This window comes from Oratosquilla oratoria, chromosome 18 (assembly GCF_046742065.1).
Source record: "Oratosquilla oratoria isolate Oo_2021 chromosome 18, ASM4674206v1, whole genome shotgun sequence".
Lineage (NCBI taxonomy): Eukaryota > Metazoa > Arthropoda > Malacostraca > Stomatopoda > Squillidae > Oratosquilla > Oratosquilla oratoria.
The window spans coordinates 38,308,366-38,327,627 of NC_134794.1; the positions used below are offsets into that span (position 1 = coordinate 38,308,366).

At 41.3% G+C, this 19,262-nt stretch overlaps 1 protein-coding gene across 1 annotated transcript; it reads right to left on the minus strand.

Annotated features, from left to right (window-relative positions):
- Positions 1-8,517: 8,517 nt before the first annotated feature.
- LOC143034836 (uncharacterized) lies at positions 8,518-15,741 on the minus strand. Its single transcript, XM_076201181.1, has 5 exons — positions 15,602-15,741; positions 15,050-15,508; positions 13,950-14,111; positions 12,977-13,064; positions 8,518-12,176 (listed from the first exon to the last, which is right to left on the minus strand). Exons 1-5 carry the CDS (start codon positions 15,739-15,741, stop codon positions 10,923-10,925), a joined length of 2,103 nt encoding a protein of 700 aa, XP_076057296.1. The 3' UTR covers positions 8,518-10,922.
- Positions 15,742-19,262: the final 3,521 nt, after the last annotated feature.

The following is a 19,262-nucleotide window of genomic DNA, read 5'->3' on the forward strand; positions in this document are numbered from 1 at the left end:
ATTTCTTCGTCTCAATGAGCTTACGGAAAGACAGACAGACAGATGGACAGAGAGAGAGAGAGAGGGGGGGGGGGACAGAGGGAGGGGGCAAAGACAAAGAAAAAGAGAGAGACAAAGACAGAGGAAGTGAGAAAGAGAGACAGAGATAGAAAAAGAGATAAAGAGAGACAGAGAGTTAGAGATATAGATAGATAGATAGATAGAGAGAGAGAGAGAACAGAAAGGATAGAGAGGGTAGCAAATAAAATTATCTCAAGTCCAAATGACAAGACATTCGAGGAACAATTGAAACAAGTTTAGGACTATGGACATTGGAAGAGCGAAGAGAGAGACATGATAGTGATAATTAGATGAGAGAAAACTGCAAGAATAATGGACAGAGAGGATTTGCTGGTACGGAAATCACTAAGAGGTCATATCAAGGAATTAAAACTTTCAGCATAGAGAAGACGGGGAGAAATCCCTTCGGGCTGCGTCAATTTTCTTTTTCTCATACATACTTCCTCACCCCCCATCCCCCACCCACTCTCCCTCATGCATCACAGCATCATCTATACACAACCCCTCTCCATTTACCCCTATCTTCTGTCCTCTCCCGTCCTTCCTCCTTCACCTCATCCATCCATCTCATCCTAGGACACCCCCTCATATTCACTCCTTCCACACCTGCCTTCCACACTTCTTTTACTAACCTTTCTTTGCTCGTTCTTTCCATGTATCCAAACCAAACTAATACTCTTTCATCAACCCTATCTCCCAGCTCCCTTTCCACCCCTGTTCTCCTCCTCACCTCTTCATTTCTCACTCTATCAAGCCTAGTAACCCCTATCATACTTCTCAGACATTTAATCTCAAACACATTCAAGCTCCTTCTCTCTTCTTCTCTCATGTTCCATGTTTCTGCCCCGTACAGTGCTGTTGGCACAATCACTCCTTCATATAACCTCATTACATTTTTTAATCCACCAAGGCATTTACTCGCTTCTCTCAATCTACATTCTACCTCCACCCCCACTCCTCCCTTTCCTGCCACATTCGCACCCGAGTATCTAAAACTATCCACTTCCTCCAGTCTTTCACCCTTAATGCTCACTTTCAGCCTGCTGTCACTCTCTCCCTTTGTACATCTCATCACCTTACTTTTACCAACATTTATCTTTAGCTTTCTTCTATCACACACTCTCTCAAACTCTGTCACCAACTTCCTCAACCCCTCCTCTGATCCTGCCACAAGCGCAGTGTCGTCAGCAAACAACAACTGGCTCACTTCCCACTTTTCTCCATTTTCTTTAATCATCTCCAATCCCTGACCCACTACCCTTGCATCACCTCTTGCACCACCCCATTCATGTAAAGATTGAACAGCCAGGGTGACATACCACATCCCTGACGAAGTCCCACCTTTACCTCAAATCATTCACTCTCTCTATTTCTAATCCTAACACAAGCTCTACTACTCTCGTAAAAACTCTTCACTGCTCTTAACAGCTTTCCTTCTATCCCATATATCTGCAGTACTTCCCACAGTGCCTTCCTGTCTACCCTGTCGTAAGTCTTTTCCAGATCTATAAAAGCCCAAATGAACATCCACTTACATTTTCCAATAGCTTTCTCACATATCTGTCCATACCATAAAAAAACTGATCTACACAACACCCTATCTTTCCTAACCCGACCACTGTCCCTAACCGATTTACTCCCTCTATTCCCTCCTCGCTAATCCCGCTCAATCAAAACCCTCCCAAAACCCTCCCAACTAACACTCAAACCTTCTGATCCCCTCTGAAACTACTACAGCTCACACACTTGTTCCCCTTTTCCCTTGCAAAGCGGAAACATACAGGCACTCCTCCATTCCTTCCGGCACTCTACCCACTCGTTAAAACAAACATTAAATAACCTCACCCAGCCAATCCACCATAACTGGTACCTCCTTTCTTCAGACATTCTGCTTCCACATAGTGACAAACGTATTAGACTGGCGTGTGTGCAGCGTAAAGGCGTTGTTGTGTACAAGAAAATAAGCGAGACATTGATGGGTATCTCTGTCGTAACGACGACCATTTCTGGAGAATGCCCGGCTCCTCATTTAACCCCTTCTATACCCAGTTGTCCTTTTTTATATACTTCCTGGCACCTTCTTGGCGGCCAAAGGGTAACTGGTTGCGTTAGTAGTAGTTGCATTACAAATGACTGCAAAAGCAAAGGAAGAGGATAAGGCACGTAGGAAACTTTTTGCCCTATAGTGAGGTCAGGTGAAAGAAGACAATAACACTGGGCTGCATAAAAAAAAAAAATCCTTGGAACAAAAACGTTATTAGCATTTCCTATTAGAGTTTTGCATGATAAATCCAGAAATCATACTCATTTTTCGGGAAGGTTCTCGTTTTTTTTTCAAATAGCCGATTCAGGTTTATCGTGTAGAAATGCGTCTGAGCCAGGTCTATAAAATTCCGGTGAAACTATCTCCAAGGATAAATTTGTTGTTTATTGACAACAAAATGCATTTAGAATAAATCTATTAGTTTATCTTACCCTTCCTCAATATCAATTTGATTCAAGTGACCATTTGTTTATTATGTACAGTTTAGGGATTTATGAAATAGCATCAAACTTAAAATACCCAAAACTTGTGCTGACTATTCCTGTATTAAGAGGGATGCTGTGTGTGATCATTTCAAGGACTGTCCCGTAATGGATGACGAAAGGCAGTGTGAGACTGTCATTATTCCAGATGGGTATCAGAAGGACATGGCTCCAACACAAAGCAAAGGTTCAGATGCAACAAGAGTGTATGTGGATATAGAATTGATCAAAGTCACGAATATAGACCTGGATAACTCTGAGGTCACCTTTAATGTTCTATGAACAAGGAAATGGAAAGATGACCGTTTGTCTTTCCGTAATGTTCATGAAGGTGATGTGATCAATTATATTAGCAACACAAATGAAACTGCATTGTGGTATCCAGACTGCATAGTCACTGATTTGGACAACAACTTAAGTGAACTGAATACCTTTAGTGTAGCCATGTGGGTTGAGAGTGAGTCGCTACCGCTCCCTGACAATGATGAGAGCTGAAGAAGGTAAGTTGCCTCTTCATCATTTCCATTTCCAGTCTTCACTTACTAGAAATTGACCATTCTTGCCAGGCCATGAGTAAAGTTTTGGAGCATAGTCAGTTCTTTTGATTTTTCATATTTCATTTGTAGCAGAAAGCCTCTGCATACATTTTAGGCCAATGATTAAAGAATGTTTATTTAATTGTTTTTAAAGTTACCCGAACAGAGAGAATACTTAATTTTCTTAACTAGTTACAAAAGAGGCTTAAAGATATGGTGTTAAAATTGAAATATAAGTTAACTTTATTTTCCCAGATATCATTTTTCCAGGGAACTCTGCCTACATAGTCCTTGAAAAGTATTTAACAATCAAGCATTCATGCTTTTATAATCTGAGAAATTACCCATTTGACACTAAGATATATTACATCAGGCTGCGCATGCGTCTTGAACCAATGCAAATAGCTTAGTTGAACGCTAGAATAGAAAGATTCTCAATGTTCTACGAGATTTTGCTTCTGATCTTTGCCCTTCTTGGGATGAACATGTTCCCTTGATTCAAGCTTGCATAAATAGTTCCATTAATAGGTCAATATCGGAATTTCCTCAGTTTGTCCACTTTGGCTCGAATAAAAGGCTCCCATATGATTTACTTTAAGAATTACCTCCCATTTACAACTTCAGTGATTACATAAAGGTCAAAGTAGCAGATTTTTAATAATCTATTCAAAATAATACATAATATATTCTTCATATACATATAATATATACATATATATATATATATACATATACATGTATATACATATATATATATACATATATATATGTATATATATACATATATATGTATATACATATAATATATATATATATGTATACATATATATACATATATATATACATGTATATATATATATGTATATATATACATATATATATGTATGTATTTATATATATATGTATATATATACACATATATATGAATATATATATATGTATACATATATATATATATATATATATATATATATATATATAATATATATATATATATATATATATATATATATATATGAAACTGTATGTGGCGACCAGCCATAGTTGAACTTTTTATTTAATTTTCTCATTTTTGCTTCCGGCACCCGTGTCTTTGGCCTGAGTGGTGTCCAAGTGCAATCTACAGAAGGCCTGGTGGCTCTCAACCTGTGATTGATGTGGTGACCCAGTCGAGGCAAGTGATCAAAATGTCCCCCCTCCAAAAAAATAGTGGGGTGGGGGGCGGTACCCCATGGATTTTGGCAAAAATCGTCATGTCAACAATTTGTCCCAGAGGAAGAGAGTCGTGCGCGGAGCACGGCGAGGTAGACGGAAGGAACCCGGGCCCATGGGCGCGTGGGTGGTGATCAGCCAAATTTGAGGTTTTATTACCGTTTTTTTTTTTTTTTTTTTTCTTACAGGAGGCCTGGTGACCCTCGACCTGTGGGTGTGGATTTGGACCAAATTGGAATGATACATGAATTTAAAGCTGGGTATAATGAACTGGAGAACAGGAGACGAAATCACACGAGTGTTGCCTTTTGCATATATACTGAAACTAGATGGACAGGCACTCTCTCTCTCTCTCTCTCTCTCTCTCTCTCTCTCTCTTTCTCACATGCACACTCACACACACACAACACACTCACACACACACAACACACACCACACACACACACACACCACACACCCACACCCACACAACACACGCATGCACGCACGCACGCACACACGCACACGCACACACACACACACACACAGACACACACACACACACACACACACACACACACACACTCACCACACACACACGCGTACGCATGCACGCACACACACACACACGCATGCACGCGCGCGCGCGCACACACACACACACATACACACACACACACAACCACACACACACACACATGCACAGCATGCACGCATGCACGCACACACACACACACACGCACGCACGTACGCATGCACGCACACAACACAACACACACACACACACACACACAACACACACACACACACACACACACACACCACACACACACACGGTTCGACAACACCGTTAAGAACAGCTAATCCATCGTTTTGAGTTTGATTATACTGAAATAATTTCAGCATTCTGCACTGCGAGCCGGCACTCAATTCTGTATAGTTGTATGCTGTAAGTGTGTAGGTCACAACATTACATAGATTCATTTTGAGCTTGAGCTCTCATCCAAAGGTAATAGCTGTCGATCGACCTAACCATAATGTACATGTCAGAGTTTGAATACATTGGTGTTCGAGAAAACTTTTTTTTTTCTTTTCTTTTGAATCAGATTTATTAACTCTCTATATCCATATTTACAACGAGACCGTAATATGGAAGTTAGCGTGGTAACTGTATGTTAAATATTTCCATGCATCCCTTAATTAGGAGTGATTCATATTGGGTATAGAGAGAAAGTATTGTAAATCTTGTAACTGTTCTAAGGTTAGTTTCATCTATAAACCCTTGAAGTTATTGTGCATTTATTCATTCCCAAGTATTACCATACAAATCTATATATGATATTTATATTTTTAAATAGACAATAATGTTCAATGATTTTATTATATACTGTACATGTTAATATCCTATCATACACAGGAGGACCATCATTGACAAATAATAATTGAATTTATAAGTATATAAATGAACAGACCATAAAAGTTGTATTAAGATATAAAATGATGTTGTAAATATATGTGATTCTATATACATCTATATCATTAATATATTTTATACAAATTATATAACATATTTTATAATTTTAGAATTATAATTAATAACCTTTAATTTATCATAATATTGTAATCTCTATATGTAGTGCATTTTACTTTTGTATTTGGTACTTAATACTTAATCTTGTTTTTTTATTGTTTCTATGTGTACGCTGTATATTTCATTTCATTCTCCGTTGTTTCTTTTTGTGAATTACTGTTTGATTGTTAATTGTTATCATCTTTTCTTTGTTTCATCTTGTATCCTAATTTTTTGTATTCAATAATTTTTTTATATAAATATAAGTTATGTTATTTAAAATAAATAATATAAATTTTAGACAATAATAAATTTAAATAGTTCAGAATAGTATCTAGCAATTATAATCTTTTATTTTTTATAATTAAGAAAAAGTTATTTTATGTGAGTTTTTATTTTTCTTTTTGAAGAAATGATGGTATTATATACATATAATTTAAATCACACAGTATAATACATGTAGTATATACACAACACGGTAATTTAACAAAGCACATGTAAAACACACAGTCACAACACACACAACAAAAGTTATATTTTGGTATATAGATTCTAGCAAACTTTGCTATGATACTATTGGGTAAATTAACTAATCTGTTATTTTTAGTTATAAAACTACCGGGTATATTATCAAGGGACATTTTTAATGCCCTAATACTTATCCACACAATCTGCATTAAATTTAGTTTTATTACTGATATGAGAAATATATGGATAGCCTTTTGTATCTGCAGTATAGGGAATATTAATTATTAAATTTGTTCATAAAGTATATGCTCTAGTTTTGCAATTCTGTGATAAAAAGTGATGTGTCATTTACTTTTCTATAAAGAATCCCACCTTTAACAGTGTACTCATCAACGTGTACAAACCAAACGCAAACTACAAAATTTCATGCTTTACGAATCTATGTGAGGATTTTTTTATCACACAAAGTACTTAAAAATACTTAATTACAATAGGATATACTTGGGCCTGTACTTAAGTACATATAAAAGTGACTGTACTTGCACTTGTACTTGAAAAATATCGAAGTACTTGGATTTGGCCTTTAGTACACTCGTCTGTACTTGGATCCAGCTCTGTTACTTGTTAAATTCAGCTAAGTCCAATTAAAAAAGACAAAGAACAAATAGAAATAAGACGTCCAAAAACAGTAACAACAACTACATTATGATGTAAAGAAGAGGGTACTAAAATTGAGACAGAAACAAAGAACTAAACATTGATAGCTACATACAGAGGCGTCCACTTATAATGTGAAAACTCTTTTTTTAATATTGATATTAATTGAGCAGAAAACACACACACACACACACACATAAATATACACACGCGCACACACACAAACACACACACACACACACACACACACACACACACACACACACACACACACACACACACACACACACACACACACACACACACACACACACACACAGTTGGTAGAGCGCTGAACTGGGAAGCAGAAGTGCTCCTAGTACCCAGTTCGAATCCTGCCCAGGGCCGAAATTATTTCGGTATCGCTGTGCCTCGGGTCGTACTCTGACTCTCGTGGGCGGGGAGTTGGGTGTGTGTTTGTGTGTGTGTGCAAGGTCATAGCATTACCCATAGATCGGACCTACGAGCTCTGAGCTCTCTTCCAGGAGGGAAATAGCTGTTGATCACGAGTCCAACACGTGATCCAAAGACCAAGTGAATACACACACACACACACACACACACACACACACACACACACACACACACACACACCACACACACACACACAGACACACACACTCACACACACACACACACACACACACACACACACACACACACACACACACACACACACACACACACACACACACACACACACACACACACATATATATATGTATATATATATTTATATGTGTGTGTATATGTGTATGTATGTGTATTCATGTGTATTTATGTGTATATATATGTATACATATATGCATATATATGTATAGATATATGTATTAATATATGTATATATGTATATATATGTATATATATACACTTATATATGTATATTATATATATATATATATATATATATTTATATATATATGTGTGTGTGTGTGTGTGTGTGTGTGTGTGTGTGTGTGTGTGTGTGTGTGTGCATGTGTGTGTGTGTGTGTGTAGGCGTGTATATATATATATATATATATATATATATACATATATATATATATATATATATATATGTATATATATATATATATATACACATATACACTGAATCGTTCCCAGTGATCAATTGATATCTTTTTTCAACCACAAATCACTTTTAATTCCATGCCATCGCAGTCGAGACTAAAGAATCGCTCGATGGAGGTATTCGTTGGAAATTGATACGTGGACGAGCCGAGGATTCGAACCCAGCTAACCCGTAACAAAGTTACAGTGACTTAAACCAATACGCTATCACTGTAACTTTGTTACGGGTAGCTGGGTTCGAATCCTCGGCTCGTCCACGTTTCAATTTTCAACGAATGCCTCCATCGAGCGATTCTTCAGTCTCGACTACGATGGCTTGGAATTAAAAGTGATTTGTGGTTGAAAAAAGATGTATGTATGTATATATATATATATATATATATATATGTATATATATATGTATATATATATATATATATATGTATATATGTATATATATGTAACAAAATATTATATTTACATAACCTGAAATATATACAATATACACAATGACAATATAACTTATTTAATTTGAATAAATTCTCCACATTTTTCTGTCATAGATTTGCTGAATTATGAGTAAATTAGATGATCACCTTATGGCAGCCAAGACCAATTGCCTATATAGTACTAAGGGCAAAGATAACTAAGCCATATATTTGCTCAAAGATAAGGAAAGAGGTCCAATATTATGGCTGAAGACATGACAAGACAAGCGACCATTTATATTTATCTACAGTATATACCAAGAGCTTTTTCCCCTTATCAGAGAGTTAGCCAAGTCAAAGGCACGTACCTACTCCCACCCATTACACTCCCCTCCACCACCCTTTCCCCCCTCTCATCCTAGCTCCACATGGATGGCGGGTAATCCCTGTATACCACCCACTGCCCTGGGTCAAAAGCAAGACACAGACATCCACAGCAAGGTCACTTCACTCAATCGGCGACCATCACTCCTTCTCTGTTCCCTCATGTAGAAAAAGAGAAGACGGGGAGAAATCCCTCCGGGCTGCGTCAAAATATCATTCATACATAGGTACCCCGTCCCCTCCCTTCCTTGCATAGCAGTATCATCTGTACACAGTCATTCTCCACACATCCCTATCTCCTGCCTTCTCCCTTCCTTGCTCAACAGACGTTCCCCTCTTGTTCAACGCCTCTTAACCTCGGTCGTCCCCTCAAGTTCACTCCCCCCGCCTATGCCTTCCACACCTCGTTTATTATTCTTTCATCACTCATTCTTTCCATACGTCCAAACCATCCCAATGATTATATATTCATCAACCCTACCTGCCATCTCTTTTTTTCACTTCCGCTCTCCTTATCACTTCATTTCTCACTCTATCCAATCCAGTAACTCCTACGCAGCGCAGAGCAAAGGCAAACTTCCTGTTGTTAAATTGAAATACACTTCTCTCTCACTTGAAATGCTTCTAATTGTACTACCTCAGCATTTCAAGTTAGAAAGAGAAAAGTTCAAACTGTATTTCAATTCGGTAACAGGAAGTCTGCCTTTGATCTGTGCTGCGTGGCCTGTGTCGCCTGCGTCTCACTGAGCTTAGGCTAAGCAAGGCAAATTACCTCCCATATTACATCCAGACTTCATATAGAAGCTAATAACATAACCGTGAGCAAATATTGTTTTCTATCATTATTATTTGCTTAGATTTCTAAAAATAATGGTGGTTAGAGGAGAAACCTAAAAGGGAAGAATGCCTAGAGAGGCTTTTGAAACTATTTCTAGAGGATACTACTAGGTGAGCTGCATCATGTTTGTTAATTCTAGCTAACGATTACATGGCAAAGTATGTGTCTAGGGTACTCATACTATGTATGTAATACACACGGCTCCTTCGGCGCGGGGTCCTGCCCCGAGCTGAATAAAATCATCTGGTTTGAACCAGAACATAATATGTAAAGAGTGTCTAGTCTTTCTCAGCACGGGTCCTGCCCTTTGCTAGGTAAAGACATCCGATGTTAGCCAGAATAAAATGTACAAAGTCCGTCATGGTCTCAATGAGGTTAATTTCTAAATATCACATGAGAATTATAGGTTAGGCGCCCCTCTATCCCCACTATAATCGCTTCAACATCAGTGAAATTGTACACCAGCTAAACCTCACTAGCAACGCACCGACAACCTTCGACCTTATCACCACTAATAAGACCCCGAACACCACCCGGTTGCAGCAGAGGCACCATCATATATAGACAACAATGCCTCGCACATCATGTACTCAGAATAGACTTGTTTTAGAAATTACATAAATTGTATTTTGTCAGTGTATCTCAGTATCACTATTAACTCAATAAATTTATTATCATTATAATCTAGAATTCAAGAGCTTGAATCGATATCATAACTTGGCAAAAGGAGACACCGCCCCCTTTGGTTCTATCCGCCAATAAAAATCGATTTGAGTGAGGGTGGGAGCAGAGAGTACAGGCGAGGCGCGCTGTGATTGGTGGAAAGCTCAAGGGGGCGTTATCTTGTTTTTCCAGATTTGAATATATAGATATTACTCAAAGTTGAATTATTTAAATAAATTAATTGCTTCATGATCAATGGTAATTCATAAGTGCATTGCAATTTAGTCGGAACATTAATTATCTGAACATGACGCACTATTTGCCAACACGCTTCATGATTAAATGTTTAAAATACTCGTTTGTTTATTTCTATATCTATTGTTACTTACTTTCCCAAAGTCTATAAAGAGGACAACTAATCACACGTAATTTAGTCTCTTCATATGAGAAATACTAATAACTAATTTTCAGTCTTTGGCATTTCAGAAAACATTTGAACATCACTTTCTTTCCTATAGTGACGCCACTTCTTCACCGACTCTGCGAAAGTCTCTTACCCTTCTCTGGACATCGGCCTCGGTATTTGACGTGATGGTAGAAACCCCAGAAGGGACTGTTTTTGTTTTACTTATCGATGCTGTCGAGTAGACTGAGGGTGAAGGCGGGGACAAGATTAGGGAAGGCGAAGAGGGGACGGACGATGATACAGAGGAGGAAAAGGGGAGGTAGGTTGGGCGGAGATTTGATGTGAAGGAGGAGGGGAAGGAGGAGGGGAAGGAGGCAGGGAAAGAGGAAGGGAGGAGTGAAGGGGAAGACGAAGGGAAGGGAGAAGGGAGGGAGGAAGGTGAAGAGGAAGGGAGGGAGGAAGGGAAGGAGGAAGGGGAAGAGGTATTGAAGGTGGAAGGAAGGCAGGAGGGGGAAGAGGAAGGGAGGGAGGAAGGGGAAGAAGTAGTGAAGGAGGAAGGAAAGGAGGAAAGGGGAGAGGAGGGGAAGGAAATTTGGGAAGAAACTGGCTGTTTGTTGATAAGAGCTGAATTGAAAGAGGAAGAGGAGGAGGAGGAGGGGGGAATGTAATATATTGCAGGAATACTCGAGGACGAGGATGAGGTCGTTCTCGACGAAGGCAGAGTCGAAGTCGTCCCCGAAAAGGACAAGGCAGAAGACGACATCGAGGACAATTGTCCTGCAGAAAGTTCTGACCAGCTTGTGGCGTTGGAGCAGAACCCTGAATCGACATATTTGTACTTATATGGCGGAAGGGACGTCCGGGAGGCCGAGAGAGAAGGTGGGTGTACAGACGGACAAGAGAGAGTATTACCTGAAGAATATTTACATTTCAAATCGGTTTCTTGGTTGAAAGATTCTGCTGAGGGTGAAGAGGGGAGGGAGGAGGATGGGATCACTTGCGTGGATGAGTTTAGGTTATTACTAGAGCTTTTTGGCGGTGGTGATGGTGGTGAGTCTTCTTCTTCGGGAACTCCTGTAGAAGACGCCATGACGTCCTCACTATCGGAGGGCTTGGAAACGGCCCTCAAGAGCCGCGCCCAAAAGAGCCTCTGGCCTTGGTCGTTGGGAACCCACGCGATGTAGGTCCTCATCTTCATGAGGACCCGGAGGTGCTTGGGGAGTTCGTCGTGAGGAACAGACTCCAAGAGGACTAGGACGGCCTTGTTCCTCCTCTCGTCGAGGATCTTGTGCGCCGCGATCTGGAGTTCGAACATGCACCAGGGCGAAGCCACGAACGCCCTCGATATGACGAGAATGACCTGAAGGAAGGAGAAGAAGAAGGGCATGAGAACATAAGAACATAAGAATGAAGGAGACTGCAAGAGACCATAAGGCCTACACTAGAAAGTTTGAAAACATTAGTGCTACCTGAAGGAGGAGGAGGAAGAAGAAAGTTTGAGGACATGAGTGCGTATACATTAAAACTTAAATCTAAACTCCTTATTATATGTATTGCCTGAAGGTGAGGAGCATACGCAAGGAGGCACTGAGTAGCGGCGGCGGAACCGTCGCCTTTGTCCTGCCACGCGGTCTGGGGACTGTTAGGGCACTTCATAGACAGTCACTGTTGGGAATCGGAGAAGAGTGCGGATTCGAACCCACAACTAAGCGCATGCGAGACCAGTACTCTAACGATCACGGCACCGGACGACATAATGTCCGGCAATGATAAAAAGTAATTTGTTGTGAACGCGTTAATAAATTGGTCTTTATATTTCAGGTTTTGTGGCGACGTCTTTCACGCAGAGCGCTTATGGCGTCATCTGAAGCGTACTGGTCTCGCATTCACCTAGTCGCGTGTTCGATTCCCACACTCCTCTCCAATTCCCTGCAATGACTGATGGTTAACTGATCCCTCTAACAGTCCCTCAAATCGCTTAATAGGGGAAAGGTGACAGGGTCGGCCGCAGGTAATCAGCGTCTCCTGGCGTAGTATCTTAGGGGCAAAGGTATCTACGCTTTCCTTTCGCCTTCGTCCTCAGTGATCACACAGAGCATGTGCGAGTTGAAACAAGACCTCTGGATCTACGGGGCTGTAGAGGTTGTGTGAATCACTTACTTTCCTCGACTTTTCGATGGCTTCGATGATGTTTTCTGTGATGACCTGGCCCGCTGTGAAGTCCCGCTCATGCACACAGACGCGATACCTATAGAAGGTATTAATGTCTTGTTACAGATGTGCGTTACTGGACGGAGATATGCTGTGTACACAAACGAGCTTTTAATGATCCTCCCCTTTGACCAAATTGGCTGTGTGCAAAGCACCTCTATCATCCTCAGAAGGCTATTAGTACAAGTCTTCAGAAAAAAAAATGTCTGACCTATTTGTTCTGTGATTAGATAACGTGGTAATGTTTCAAACCTTTCGCCCAATCCTAGAACTCCGAAGATGGGGTGTGGGGGGGGGAGAAATCTATTTGATATTATGAAAATGAAATGGTTTTTAATAAAGTATGGAAATACAACCGTAACACCCATTTCATCCTCAATTCTCGTCAAATGTTGTGAGTTTGAACAGATGAAAGATGGCTTCGCCTGCAGTATTCTAAACTTTTCTATGAACATTTCAACAATGTGTTTAACATAGGTACAATTTTAACTTCTCTTAGCTCGTTATTCAGGTTCTCAGTGTAGGACGCAAATGTAATTTGACATTTGGAAATTCAAACAACGGAAGATTGTATCCGAAGTCGTTTCTGTTAAAAAAAAAAAAAAAAAAAAAAAAAAAAAAAAAAAAAAAAAAAAAAAATCGACGGGTGTGAAGAACTCTAAGCCTAAACGCAAACTGAGACGCAGGGAACATAGGCGACGCAGCACAGAGCAAAGGCAGACTTCCTGTTGCTGAACTGAAGTACAGTTTGAACTTCTCCCTCACTTGAAATGCTGAGGTTGTACATTTAGAAACATTTCAAGTGAGAGAGAAGCTCAAACTGTACTTTTATTCGGCAACAGGAAGTCTGCCTTTGGTCTGCGTTGCGTCGCCTTCGTCTCGCTTTATACCTAGGCTACAGAAACTTGGTATGTGAGCTGACCTGCCGCCTTCCTCCAGTTTGGTCAAAAGGTTCTCGAAGACCCACTGACGGTCGTCCTTGGCGTAGGAGACGAAAGCGTCGAAGGCATGGCGGTTCGAAGTCACGTCCTCCCGATACTTTTTGATGCGGAGTCTGGCACTGTAGGCCAAGTAGCGGATATACCTGGCAGAGATAAAAGGAAGGGGGTTAATGATGACTTGGTTTAAAGTCGCGAATCCTCCCTATCAGGGGACTAGGACGGTGTCCCTCACAAAGAAATTTACAGCGTGAAATTCAATGAACCGTGCCCTTGGTCCAACTCACTAGCGGCAGATTTCGAACTGCGATCACCTCGAGCAGGACGTGATTATGTAATGATATTCACTACCTCCACTTTCACGAACAAGGGTTAAAGGATTAATGATGCAGGGCATAAATATATAACAACAATTACTGGCTCGAGTTTCGATGACCGGAAACCCGTAGCCCTACAGTGGCCGGCAACGGTGAGACTTTCCCCCCCCTACCTGCTTGGTACCCCGTTTTGAGGTTCTTTCAGTCCTCTTCTACGTTTCGGTTGAAATAACGAACAGTAACGAGGACATCGGAACAAGAAAACGATAATAATAACGATCATGATAACATTCAGTCAAACCTAACCCCCAGTCTAAGTAATCGTAGGTTATCTAAGATATGAAGCAGAGAGGTACTGTTCACGAGGTACCCAAGCCATGAGGTACTATTCATCCACACCCACGCAGCTGCTTCAGGTACCAGCGTCTAAGGAGCATAAGAACAGAGGAGACTACAAGAGACCATAAGGCCTACACCAGGCAGTTACATGTCCATTACCACCTGCCATCCCCATCCATAAAATTATCTAATCTTCTCAACAACTAATAGTTTCAGCGCTCACTACAGGTTTACTAAGTTTATTCCATTCGTTAACATCTTTGTTGGTAAACTAGTTCTTGCCTATTTCCCCTTTAAACTTAAATTTGTCCAATTTGAATCCATTACTATGACTCCTGTCCTGCTGCCTTGGTGTGTTTTTGTGTTGCGTGTGTAGGCCTCTGTACACACATGTAAGGAGAACAAAAATTAAGTTTTTGTTTAGTTACCATCTTTTCTTGTAGGTGGCGACCGCTGTCACGATGACCAAAGCGACGACGACAGAAGAGGCGATTATCGTCGAGAAGTCCGGACTCTCCTTCATGGGGCAGTCGTCCTCATTCAGGTAGTCTTGCATAGGGGTGGGTAGGAAGGGCTTCTCCATGTAACAAACACCATCCCACTTGACGAAGTCGCTCTTATTCCATAGCTGAGCCATCTGCCGCAGCTCACAGGAGCAGGCCAGTATGTTGTCCCTCAGGTCTAGAAGGGTGTAGGTCAGACCCAGGTCGTCCATCATACAGCTCGAGAGCTGCCGAATCCTATTGAACCTGAGGACAATTTCACTTAGATTCTTAATCTTGCTGAAGACGTGTTCGTCCCATCCCTCGAATTCGTTTGTTGCTGAGGATGAGCCTCCCGAGCTCAATGAGGTCGCTGAAGAAAGACGATCGTCGAGGATGGAAATCCTGTTCCCGGAGAGGTCCCACGTCCTTTAAGCCTCCGAAGATGGACGAAAGGCGTAAGGTTTTGTACCGCCCCACGCAGTGTCGCCGCCTCACCTTGAGGGCCTGGCTTTTGTCCTCGTCTTCATGGTCAAGAACCACCTGACGAGGTTCTGAGGGACACCCTTCTCAAGGACGGAGTCGACAGGGTCCTTGCCGCTGAAGGTTCTGCTCCCTGTAGGCCCTGTGAGCCTCATCGAGAAGGGCTTCCAGAGGCTGCCGAAGAGAATGGAAAACGTCGTCTTCGTCCAAGTCCTTCATGACGGGAACTGGAGGCCCGAACAGGGACGGTGAAAGGAGTAGCACACCCGATGCGATTTTCGGAGAGGTCGAGGAAAGAGGAGGTGCTCCGAGGCCCACGAAGGTGTTTGTTGTCCAACACCCTGATGTAGTAGTCCCGCGCAGCCAGAGGGTACATCAGGCTCGACATGTCTCTGCAGTAGGAAGATGCGTACCACCTCTTCATTAAAAGTCAAATAGAGATTATAAAGGAAAAGGGGAGGGGAGGTGAACAGAAGGGCCAGTTAGAGTGAGAGTGAGAGTGAGAGTGGGAGTGGAGAATGAGAATAAGAGTGAGAGGTGACAGTCAAGAGTGAAAGTGAGAGTGAGGGTGACAGCAAAGAGTGAAAGTGAGAGTGAGAGTGAGAATGAGAGTAAATGGAGATGTGAGAATGAGAGTGGGAGTGAGAATGAGAGTGAGAGCAAGAGTGAGAGTTAAAAGAGAGTGAGTGAGAGTGAGAATCAGAGCAGAGTGAAAATGAGGAGAGAGAGAAAAGAGATAGAAACAACCCCCGCCCGTTCACAAGATGACCGTTCATCTAAGCCCCCGCCCACTTCCGGTCACCTCCATGATCTCTGGGACAGAAGCGCTAGTAATTTGACCCATACTCACCCTTTCTATCTATTTAGACATTTTTTTCCTCCAAATGACAAAGGCCTGTCTTCGCATTTATTTTCCCATAAATATCAATTGTGAAATCTAAACCAATAAAGAAAATCTGTTGTCTCCTGTTTCTCGTACAGGAGACCACAGCGGACTCCAGGCAAACCGCCAACAGCCACGTGTTCCGTCCAGTTTTCTTTTCTTTATATATTCATTTGCTAATGTGTGTAACACAGTGTAGTATAAGGTAGTCTGTCCTTGTGTTGGTTTGTTGCTGGTATTTTGGTTGTTTTTTATGTATTGTTGTTGTTGCTCCATCATTGTTGTTTGCTCATCATGTTATTGCAATTATTAACCATTGTTAATGTTATTGTGGGTTATCTTCTTTTCCCTTTGTTAAAGCCCTTGAACCCTTTGAATACCTCTATTATATCACCCGGCACTATTCCTATTTCCAGATAGTGTAAGTTAATATGCCTAAGAGTGGTTCTTTAAGGCAAATTTTGAGCCCCTGCATCATTTTGGTCATGTAATGCGGAGATTCCATCTGGGGCCAGTTTTGCATCTGCGACCGGGGCCTAACAATGTGTTGGTGTTGTCTTCGTGCGGGTTTGGTGATTCTGAACGCAGATTCTCGCTGCTAAATGTGGTTTTTGCCCTCGCTTTGGACAGAAATTTCTCCATAGTGGAATTGATGTTTGGAGTAAGTCCAGTTTCACCTTCAGTCAGTAACCTAGATGCCTTTTGTGAGAGTTGTGAGGTTCATGTGAGAGTAGGAGGTTCTTGTGGGAGTTAGATAATCTTTGTGAGAGTTAGAGGTGCTTGTAAAGGTGGAAAGTGAGGATGTGAGGGCGCGTGACGTAAGGTTGTCAATTAAGTGAGAGTGGGATATTGGTTGTGAGAGTGATGAAGTTGTGAGAGTGGGAGGGTGCTTGTGAGAAGTGAACGGTGCAGCTGAGGACGTGAGGTTGGTTGTCTTCAACTTACACGAAGCTCTTGGGATAGAATAACACTCCACCCTCCACACTTCTCGAGGTGGAGGTGTGTGACGTTGACGCACGCCCTTGAAGCACGTGACGCTGATCTCCCTCAGTGGCACCTGGAACGTCAGGTGGAGAGAGGTCAGTGAACGTGACCATAACAAAAATTACGTGATATTAGGGAACAGAAAGACATAAGAATAGAGCGATTCGGAGAAGCTGATGGAGACTAACGGGTAGGTGGGAAGGAGTGAAAGGGAAGAGGTGGGAGAGAGGGAGAGGGGCAAGGATGGAAGAGGAACAGGGGGCTATGGAAAGGCAGGGAGAAGAAGGAGAACGCTTCTGGAAAAAAAAAAGAGAAAATCCCCTAGCGAACGTGTTCTGTGTGTGTATACATACTCGGACTCTTACCTGGGAGAGAGACAAGTTGTTTAAGATGACCGAGATCTATGGGAGTACCTGGTGGCGTCCAGTTCAAACATGTTTGGGCTTTCAGTCGCCCGTACCTCTAGGGTTCTGGTTGAGCGTCAGCTCCCGGCAAAGATGGATGGTCGTTTGGTACTTGTACGGTGCCCCATATACATATACACATAATCACATACACAAACACGTCCGCCCGAGCGCCCCGCACCATGACCGATGAGGCCGAAGCAACTATCCATACACGTATACATACTGGTGTATATAGGTAACAGGTCCTCATGTAGACAATTTTGACTGAAGTTCACAACAGCTTCGGTGTTCACGACTTTCTTTCTGAGGAGTTCTATGTCTCTAACGATGGAACTGTGAGCAGGAGATAGTTCTCATAAGAGCTGTCCGAAGGACAAAGTGAGTTCTTGTACAGAAAGAACACTTTAGTTATAACAAACTTTCGACCTACATAGGTCATCTTCCATGTTCTGATACAGGTAGAGCTTAAAAAGCTAAAAACCCTGTGTGCAGGGTGAGAGAAAACCTGGGAACGTGATTGGCTCATCTCGACCAATCACGTTCCCGTGTATCTCTCACCTTGCACCCTGGACTGCTTTAAAAAGCTGTTAACATCTCTGGCCTGTATCAGAACCTGAAGATGACCTATATAGGTCGAAAGCTTTTTAAAACAAAAGTGTTCTTTCTGTACAAGAACTCACAATGTTCTTCGGACAGCTCTTGTGGGAGATAATCTCCTGCTCACTCGTTCCCATCGTCAGAAAAGCAGAACCCCCCCCCCCTCCCCACCCCCTCTTCACTAAGAAAGTCGTGAACACAGAACCCTGTTGTAAACTTCAGTCAAAACATGCACCTTACAGCTTACACATACACATATACATATACATATACATAATACATTATACATATACATATACATATACATATATAGATATACATATACATATACATATACATATACCATATACATATACACATATACAAATACACATATACATATACATATACATATACATATATACATATACATATACAAATACATTAACATATACATATGGCATATACAAATACATATACATACACATATACATAAACATATACCTACACATACACATATACATAACACAAAATATACATATATTGTGATCTCTTTATGTTGTCACACAGCTATCAAGGTTCACCTGGAGTGTTGGCAGGATGATGGCCGAAGGGATAGTGGTCAGGATGTTTTTTTGCCATCGAGGTTGATGGTGGGTCAGACTGATTGAGATTGTCGAAAGTGTGTTCCTGGACCGTGTTTTGGCAAAAGAGCATGAGCACCTTCCTGGTCACCCGTTTTTCTTTAGTCCCCTTTTTATCTCATCCTCCTTAACTCGAGCTCTACCTACTCTCATCACTTTTTCTTTGTTTCTCTCCGAACGTT